General features: G+C 47.5%; 1 protein-coding gene and 1 long non-coding RNA gene across 6 annotated transcripts in view; one reads left to right on the top strand and one right to left on the bottom strand.

The window, feature by feature from the left end:
* Window positions 1–7,164, top strand: part of LOC108384392 (uncharacterized) — a 49,767-nt gene extending 42,603 nt beyond the window's left edge. For both annotated transcript variants that reach the window (XR_012125836.1, XR_012125833.1), the window contains one exon: window positions 3,695–7,164. This is a non-coding gene — a long non-coding RNA (uncharacterized lncRNA). The remainder of the gene's footprint in view (window positions 1–3,694) is intronic.
* RPH3A (rabphilin 3A) overlaps window positions 1,708–8,843 on the bottom strand; it is a 90,869-nt gene continuing 83,733 nt past the window's right edge. For all 4 annotated transcript variants that reach the window (XM_073223562.1, XM_073223561.1, XM_073223560.1 and 1 more), the window contains 3 exons: window positions 7,200–7,281; window positions 4,570–4,666; window positions 1,708–3,753 (listed from right to left, as the gene is read on the bottom strand). In XM_073223562.1, coding sequence (XP_073079663.1) covers window positions 3,623–3,753; window positions 4,570–4,666; window positions 7,200–7,281 — 310 coding nt within the window. In that variant the 3' untranslated portion in view covers window positions 1,708–3,622. The remainder of the gene's footprint in view (window positions 3,754–4,569; window positions 4,667–7,199; window positions 7,282–8,843) is intronic.

The raw sequence follows: 8,843 nt of genomic DNA, 5'->3' as shown, positions 1-8,843 counted from the left end.
AGAGGCGTAAGCCATGTGCCAAGTTTGCCCTCCTTTTACCAGGAACTACCAGCCCCTTGAACTTCCCTTTTCCCGAGCCTCATCTTTGTCAGTCCTGATGGAAGACCAGACCTTGGCAACTTGCTCTCTCCTCTTTCAAGTATTTACTATTATTATTGTCATCCCCATGGTCCAGATGAGGAAACTGAGACTCAAGGAGGTTAGATTCCACTGCTGGAAATCGATGGTCAGGATTTGAATGCCGGACTGAATGATTGAAAAGCTGGTGTGCTGTTTCAGTCTGGTGCTTTCTGCCACACCATGTTGCCTCTTGCAAAGTGTTTTATTTCAGTGTGACAAAAAAGGTAATTAGCCAAGGCAGGTGTACTGATATTTATGAAAATTTTGCTCAGATATATTCATCTCATCTTCTTTGGCATGTCCCCATGCCTGGGGAAGGAGATCAACCATTTTAGAGATGGAAATTAGGTTTCTTTTCGACTCTCCACGACTGACGGGTGGTGGCTGCCTAGAATGCTGTGTTGAGGATTCAGAGGTTACTAGTAGGCTCTAGCTTTCCTTTATCAATAGGAAAGATGCCGTATTGATTAGTGATGTCTTCTACAAGCACAGGGCAAGAAAGAGGTACGAAGTGTCTCCTGTCATTCCTGGGCAGCCTAAATTGGCACCTCTCTCCACCTGGTGGCAGCTGGCTAAAGTATAGGAAATATAGGTGGACTGGAGGGCAGTGATTTGCAGTCATGATGGAGGTGGGAAGCATAAGACATCCACCAGGAAATATTTTCAAATATACACCTTGTCGCCAGGGCACAGCGGAATCTGGGAGAGGGGGAAGATGTTGGGATGGGAGGGACGGCGGTGTGCTTCCGGGAAGAGCATGGGTCATTTGAAAATCAAATCTTCCCAGGGAATTCTTTGAGGACTTCTGCCCCAAAACTGAGACCCACCTTTTTGGGAACAAGAAGAGAAAATCGTCTCCAACTTGACCTGGAAGGGAAGGTTCTGTTGGGTGGAATGGACAGCTCCTTCTGGGAAGTCGCTGACATTCCTGATAAATTGCTTAAACACTTTTGGGATAAATTATATTAACGTAATCCTTCTGGAAAGTTAGTTACTCAGCTCACTTTCAAGACTGTTCAGAATCTCAAGTTAGCATCATGTGTAAAGGCTCATTGTGAGGTGGAAGGTGCTAGAATACCAAGGTGGTGTTTGATGATCTGTGTTATTATTGGTCAGTATGTTAAGAGCACAGGGGTCCAATGATCTGGCTCCTTTCCTGGCACTGGTGCCCTGAGATGCTGGGTGTGCCATTCCCTTCTCTAGGCTTTGGGTTATTCATGTCAGACAAGTGGGTTGACTGAACTAGGCCCTGGCTCTTGGCTAGTGTCTCTTTCAGCCCTGATATTACCTGATTACACAACCACTTGGGGCTTTCCCCTGGGGTAGGTGGGAGATAATGGTGCTACTTCCCCATTGGGTGACTGCCAGCAAAAAGCATTCTTGTAAGAGGGTGTGGGGTCAGCCAAATTGCCTTGAGCCCACCTGCCCAAGATGAAATCCACTAGAAAACAAACTCCACATGGGCAGAGACCACATCTGCTTGTCCGCTGCTGTGTCCCTGGGGCTGGAACATAGTAGGTGCTCATTAAATACTGGCTATCCAAGTAGCGGCATGTACCCTGATGGAGAGAAAGAACTTCCAGAAACCAGAAAGGAAAAACCCAGGCCACCAGTTTTCCTGGATATTCCTACTTTATTTTTGGCTACATCAGCACAAAGAAAGGAAATGGGTGGTTCTGCATGCACCAGAGGGTGTGTGTGTATTCTAGGCAGGGAGGTGGTTACACTGGTCGGGGGAGGGCGTGCCCGGACAGAGCAAAAGCTCACTGTGCTGATTCTAGCGCCAATACCAGCGTTAGGCATGGGCAACATAGCCAGCATGCTTTCTCCCAAGGGCAAGCCGGGGAAAGGCAATGGGCTGAGAGGGGGCACCAAGGGGACCGACAGGGAAGGAGAGGGTTGGGAGGGAAGACGGCAGCCAGGAAGCTGTCAGCCATCTTGGGAAGGTGAAGAGCTTGATGTTGGTTATCCAAGGCAAGAAATTGGTGTCTTCCACTGAATTGTACAGGGAGCTGGGGGTGGAAGGAGAACATTAAAAGGCATGTGTTTGGAGGAAGTGAGAGTTTTAGTGTCCATTGGATGACTTCCGTAGGTAAGGGTGGACTGTTGGGTAAGAAGAGGTGATGTTTGTGGCAGTGGGGGAAAGACCATGGAAACTGGGAAAAATCAGTTTCTCGTGGGGCGCTGAAGATTGCCTGTCACTCTTTAAAGTATTAGACCCACAATGGTTATTTCATTCTCCCGACAAACTTGGTGAAGAGAGTGCAAGAGACAGGAAGACAAGAGAGACTGAGACCAAGGTACAGACAAAGAGAGACAGAGAGGTTCTAGGCAGTTCAGAGCGAGGGACAGGATGCGAATGGGTCGGAGAGCCAGGGAGCGGGTGGTTTGCTCATTTAACTAAGAGCAGAGGGAGGACAATGGCTGGAGCTTTGGAGAGGCCCCCCGGGGCCCGGAACTCTGGTGTCTAATGTTGTCTGTGCGCTTGGGGAGGCCAGGGGCTGAGAAAGCCCCTCTATGTGCCTCAGGGTGCTGCTGTGCCCTTTGGGCAGTGCCAGCTGCTGGCCTGGGGCTGAGCCACCTGGCTCATCTGGCAAAGAAGTGGGTGGTTTTAGGCGGGGTGGGCCTAAGTAGAACTTCAGGGTTCTGCCTGTGTCTGTCAAGCTGGTGAAACGAGAAGAGGAGGAGGGGCTGCATTAAGATATTTTTTGCTTTTGCTGCTTTACCCCTTAGAGAGAGAGGAGGGGAAGGGGAGAGAGTTGGGAGAAGAGGGAAGAGGAGAGAAGGGAGAAAGGGCGAGCTGGACATGGTGCAAAGGAGAGCGAGAGGGAAGAGGGGTCGTAGGGAATGGGTGCTAATCTGTGCAAGGAGGCAAACAGGGGCTTCCTGATGGGGTACCGAGTCCCTCTGTGTGTCCTTCGTGTCCATTCCTTGATGCGTTTGGAGCAGGGAGGGTGTGTTCCTAGCCTCTGAGGAGTTTAACCCCAGGGGTCTGTGTTCCTGGCCATGGGGGTATGTCACGGGGACTGCGGGAGCCTGGGGGCACTAGTTCTGCCCCAGAGCTCACTAGTCCTCACAGCCTTGCCTGGGGCAGCTGAAAACTGAGGACATGTGCAGACGTGATGCAGGAAACGCTAGTTGGTCCATGTGTGTTCAAGGCCAGGAGTGTCTAAGAACAGTCCCAAACGGTGAAGAACCTTTGTAACGTGCCCAAACCCAGAGTCTGTTCAGTTAACGGCCTCCTTGTAAAATGTGCCCATCCCCCAGCCCTCCTGCTCCATCCTGGAGGGGCCAGAGGGGCCGCATCCTCAGGCCTGGCAGCATTGCCAAGGGAGGAGGTCTTTGGTGGCAGTGCCCATGGGCGGGGGCACCGCAAAGGCAGGCTCAGGAAGGGCTGGGTGGGGAGGCCGGGAGAAGAGAGACCAGAGTGTGACGGGCAGCTGGGGCAGGCTAGGGGTGACTGGGCATGGGTGGGGCAGGGGCTGGGGGCCTGGCCACCATCCTAATCGCTTGACACGTGATTCTCATTCTGTAGCTGGTGCCAGCGCTCGATCTTCTTGTCCTTGTTTTTCAGACACTCGTACCAGTGTTTCAAGCGCTCTCCCTTGGCTGAGATCCCCAGCTGGCAGCCTCCTGGGGGACAAGATGGGAAGATAGGGGCAGATGGGCAGAGTGGAGGGATGCATGGGACTTGCATTTTGGACCGAAATGTCTATTTGGGGAAAACCTGCCACCAAGCAGACCCCCCTCCACCAAGCAGATCCATTTCTCTATGGACAATTACTGGCATGATGTTATGAGTACTACTGGCCTTCTCTGCCTACAGACCATGTACCCAAGAACCTGCAAGGACCCCCTATGATGGCATCAAGTCATTCCTAAATCATCTGTTTTCTAGGACGTTCTACAAATCACCACCCTACTCCCTGATAATTCTCTGCTACTACTTCTGGGTTCTCATTGCCTATTTCCAGAGTCAGTTTTGTCACCCGAGCAACCCTCCCTCCACACCTTTGCTCCCACTATGTCTGCTGCCTGGGGTTCCCTGCCTGCTCCATTTTTAGTGACTGTTCTTCCTTACCATTTGGAGGGGGCTGCGAAAATCAGAACCTTCATCCTGGACTTGCCAATAGATTAAGGAGATAGCCATTGCACCCTGTTGTCCACAGAGGCCACAGACCCCAATCTGCTGTGATTTAACTATTCCGCTGGAGGTGATTTATTCAGTAAATAACCAATTGTGATTGACTTCCTGGCTTGGTGAGCTCTTTCATCTAAAGGCATCTGCAGGTGAGACCCAAATCAGGCCCATGGGGCCCAACTTAGCCTTTAGACAATGTGGCTACACGCAGGAAAGGCCCCCTCTCAGCTCTGTACAGCTCCAGATAAGGCTCTCGTCTCCTGGGAGGACAGAAGATGGGGTTTTCTCTGGGAGCTGGGAACACTCACCAATGTAATCGTTGGACTTGCCGATGTCATAGTCCCAGACTGAGATGTCCAGGGACTTCTTCGCCAGGTCACTGTGTTTGATATCGTAGAAAAACTCCTGGATGCAGCAGGTGAAGACATGTGAATGAGAGGGTGCTCTGGACCCCCAGCATCGGGGACTGAGACTGAGCCCTAGGGGCTCGCGAGCGGAAGGATGCAAGAGGGCCTTGCCACTCTGCACCTGGCAACCTCCGTTCGGCAAACACTTTATTATAAAGTCCCCCCAGCCTGTCATTCTCTCTTCAAGGACTCTCTGATACTGGGGAGGCTGCCAGGGTTTTTCTAAGAGAACTGGTCCTGGTCAAGTTTGCTTGAAGGCAAATGGCCATGAACTCGGTCTTTCCATTCTGGTAGCTTCTAAAGTGGGTCTACCCCTCTCCCCATCATTTACAGATGAAGGGTCATTGAGGGGACTGAGACTGATGTGACGGTTAAGTGCTTATGTTTCCAGACAATCTGATTTCTTACATAACTTTTCTACTTAATTATAAAATTCATTCATGCTCATCATTAAAGCAAATAAGAAAAAACCCCAAAACTTGTAATTTAACTATAAGAAAACCACTGTCAACCTTCTCCATGTGCGACCACATTGATATTTTTTAATTTTAATATGAATATTAATTTGAACATTATTTGAAATATTTGATTATGTGAAATATAATATGAATATACCTTTTTATGGCTATCTTTTCCATTTTATAACATATAGTAAAAACCAACTTAACATGTTAGCAAATATTTTTCTATATCACCATTTTAATGGCTTCATTTAATAGCTGTGTGACTATACTATAACCTACTGCCCAACAGTTGAGTATTTACGTTGTTTCCCATTTTTCCACTGTTATAATGATATGATAAAAGGCATCCTTGTAGGTAAATCATTGTGCACATCCACTATGATGTTTTCAGGATAAATTTCAAGCAGTGTTTTTCTGAGTTTGTAAAATTTTAAGAGGGGGAACAGTGGGTGTAAACTGTGGTGCCGTTTGTGTGTCATAAGCTGGCCACACATTTATTTGCTTTGTGTGTACATAAATCCTGGAAATAGACAATATTCTGGCTTCAGAAGGGAAGAAGGCTGGGGAGGGTGGAGCGTTTTGACTTCGGTACTTTCAGAATTTTCAAGTATGTGGCTGTATCACCTGTTCCTAAAATAAATGGAATTCAAATTTAAAAAACTGAAGGTTTTTGACAAACTTCCCTTCAGAAGTTGAATCAATTTGCTCTCTCACCGACAGTGTGTTCATTTCCTCACCAGCATTGGCTACCACAATTTTACAATATTTGTGTGCCAGTCTGTAATGAGATACGGTGTATGGTTCTGATTCATATTTTCATTATTGCTCATGAGTTTATTAGCTATTTGGATTTCTTATTTTGTGACTTGTTCAGATTCCAGGAGATGGGGCGGCAGGACAGTAGTAATTGGTTCCTTACTCAAAGTTCATGAGTCAGAGTTGGGAAATCGGGGTCCAGATGAAAGAGGGACCCAGAAACAGGACAGGCAGACCTACTGGCCAGTGACTGTTCTGGGCTCAGTTTACACATAACATTCCCCCTATATGCACATATGGGTGCATGCCCTTTGAAAATGAAACACTACAAAGCTGACTGTATTGTAGCTTTCCTTTCCTACTGTACAACATTTGGTAAAAACCAGTGCTAGCTGACTCTGCCCAAACATTCACCAGATATTTCTGGATCCTTACTAGCTGACAGGTTTGTTCAAATAATTGAAATCCATGGTCAGCACAAGATGGAAGGCTGCAAAAACCCTATAAGCATAGAGGGAGCAGATCTTCAGGGGTTAACGCTTACACTGACTCTTAAGGGATAACTAGGAGTTTGCCAGAGAGGAAAAGAGAGGGGAAAGTCCAGGGAAGGGGAGAAACAGGTGCAGAGGCGAGAGATGTGCCAGGCACCTGCATGGAGTTTAGTGTGACTGGAGCGCGACATGGGACAGGGGTGGGTTATGAGTCTGAAAGGGCCTGATTGTCATGCTAAGAAGTCAGGGAGCCGTTGGGTTGGACAAAAGGGTGAAAAATTCAGATTTGTGTTTTAGAAAGCTCACACTTATGTGGAGGATGGACCAAACCCAGGAAGGGAGTCAGCCTGAGTCCACTGCAACTGTCCAGTCATGAAATGCCTGACGAATAACAGTGAGAACAGAGGAAGGAGTCCACTCAGTGGGTATCTAGGTAGTGGCTTTAGCAAGACTCCCTGCACTGGATGGACCTGCAGAGTGGGAGACAGGGAGAGGGCTGTGACCGCTGGGTAGATCGTGCCCCATGTATTTCCTCAGATTTCAGTATTATTGACTATTAGAACTGGTAATGATATTGGAAATGACTTAATTCAATCTCTCTCCAAATGCATAGATTGTGACATTCTTAAACTATGGTGTTTTGTTTTAGGCTTGATACCCTCTGGTGACAAGGAACTCATTACCTGTCCTTTAGATAATTCAAGCTGACCCATGAGAGAAAGCTCTTTCTGATGAGCTTCACAGCATTCTAGCAGGAAATTCGTACCTCTCTCACATAAAGGAAATACCCCAGAGCACGACACAAATGGGGCAGTCTTACCTCATTAAACTCAGGATTCAAAGTTTTCTTCTTAATTTGAGTCTTTTGTTTGGCTTTCTTTCCCATGTCTGGTTTCAGCCACCTGAGAGAAACATGAAAGGCTATTACGGATGAAGTTAAATGAATAAGAACAGCTCCTTGATGACCCCCATGTGGGCATGATGACTGGCACATAGTAGGTGCTAATAAAACATTTTCTGGCCAAATAAATAAAATGGGCTAAAAACTCCTAAGAGTTGGAACATTTGGGATCTGAGTCAAATTGCCACTAGCTGTGCGACTTTGACCAACATGAGTATAACTATGGCGTGCCTCACTCTTCCAATCTGCAAAGAGGGCAAACATTTCTTCCTCATCCACAGAACTGCTTTTGAGGATAATTTTAAGGAAGGGGCCCAATAGGGAATTGGGAGGTACCAAGTGCTGAGAAAAGAGAAAGGGAAATTTTGACTTACAAAATCTTTATTTGATCTTAAACTGATTAATGGTTTCCTGTTTCCTTCTCCATCACATCCGCCAGGGCAGCTTTTAGGTTGGCAACCACAATAACTCTACTTCTGGAGAGATTGGGTGGGTGGGAGAAGGTGTGGTGGGGAGAATTATTTAAGAAAAACCATTTGCACGTGGCTGGGATTTGATGCAGTGCAGGACAGCAGCCCATGAGCTGATTTCTCCAGTGGACCGTATGAGAAAACAAAACCAAATTGCTCCTAGAAATCACACTCATCCCTGACATGTGTGTTCTTCTGTTCACTAACTCCTCATTTACAGAAAAGCTGAAACAAAGCCCAGACTGGCCTGATTTTTAGTCATGACCTTAAGAGAAGCATTGCTTTCTATTAGAAGTGGTAGTGGAGGGAGGGAGTGTCTCACAGGCTGCAGAGAAGATTACTAACACTCTTTGCCATGAGTAAGCATAATGATGGTAGTTATTTATAACCATAATGGCAAGTATTTATTGAGCACTTACTGTGCATGAGACTCCATGACATAGCACCTCCCAGATCTCCAACTGCAGGGGTGAAATTGACTGACAGGCTGCCGGGCTCTGAATGCACCACTATGTTCTCACCTGCCCATGCTCCCCATGGGCCGCTCTCAGCCATCCTGAGCCAGCAGAGACAGTGTGCAGCACAATTTCTGGGACACGCATGGCTCCTTTGACGCTCTATTTCATCCTCAAGGATTCCCCAACGCCCCGCCTTCAACTTCCTCAGAACTCACCACAACCTAAGACCCCTGCGCCCTAACCGCCCGCCCTCCTGCTCTCCTCCAGGGGGGTCAGACCTGCTCCAAGGCCTGCTGTCCCTGCGGTTCGCCTCAGGCTCCCTTCCAATTTTGCTTCACAGGCATTCTCCCCAACAAAGCTTTCGTATATCTCATCTAGTCATTGTGTCTGATTGGAACTAATGACCAATCTTACTCTTCCCACTTTACAGATGAGGACACTGAAGCCCAGAGATGTTAAGGCACAAACCCAAGGTCACACAGCTAGAGAATACTGATGACAGTTGGATTTGAGATCCAAACCTAAGCACAATTCTAATTGTTTTTTATATGATAGCTCATGTGAGCCTTATGCCCATTTTTGGAAATGAGTGGAACTATGGTCACAGTTTTACCAATGAGGAATCTAAGGCTCAG

Source organism: Manis javanica, chromosome 15 (genome assembly GCF_040802235.1).
Source record: "Manis javanica isolate MJ-LG chromosome 15, MJ_LKY, whole genome shotgun sequence".
In the NCBI taxonomy this organism is placed as follows: Eukaryota; Metazoa; Chordata; class Mammalia; order Pholidota; family Manidae; genus Manis; species Manis javanica.
This window is presented reverse-complemented; position numbering and strand designations above follow the sequence as displayed.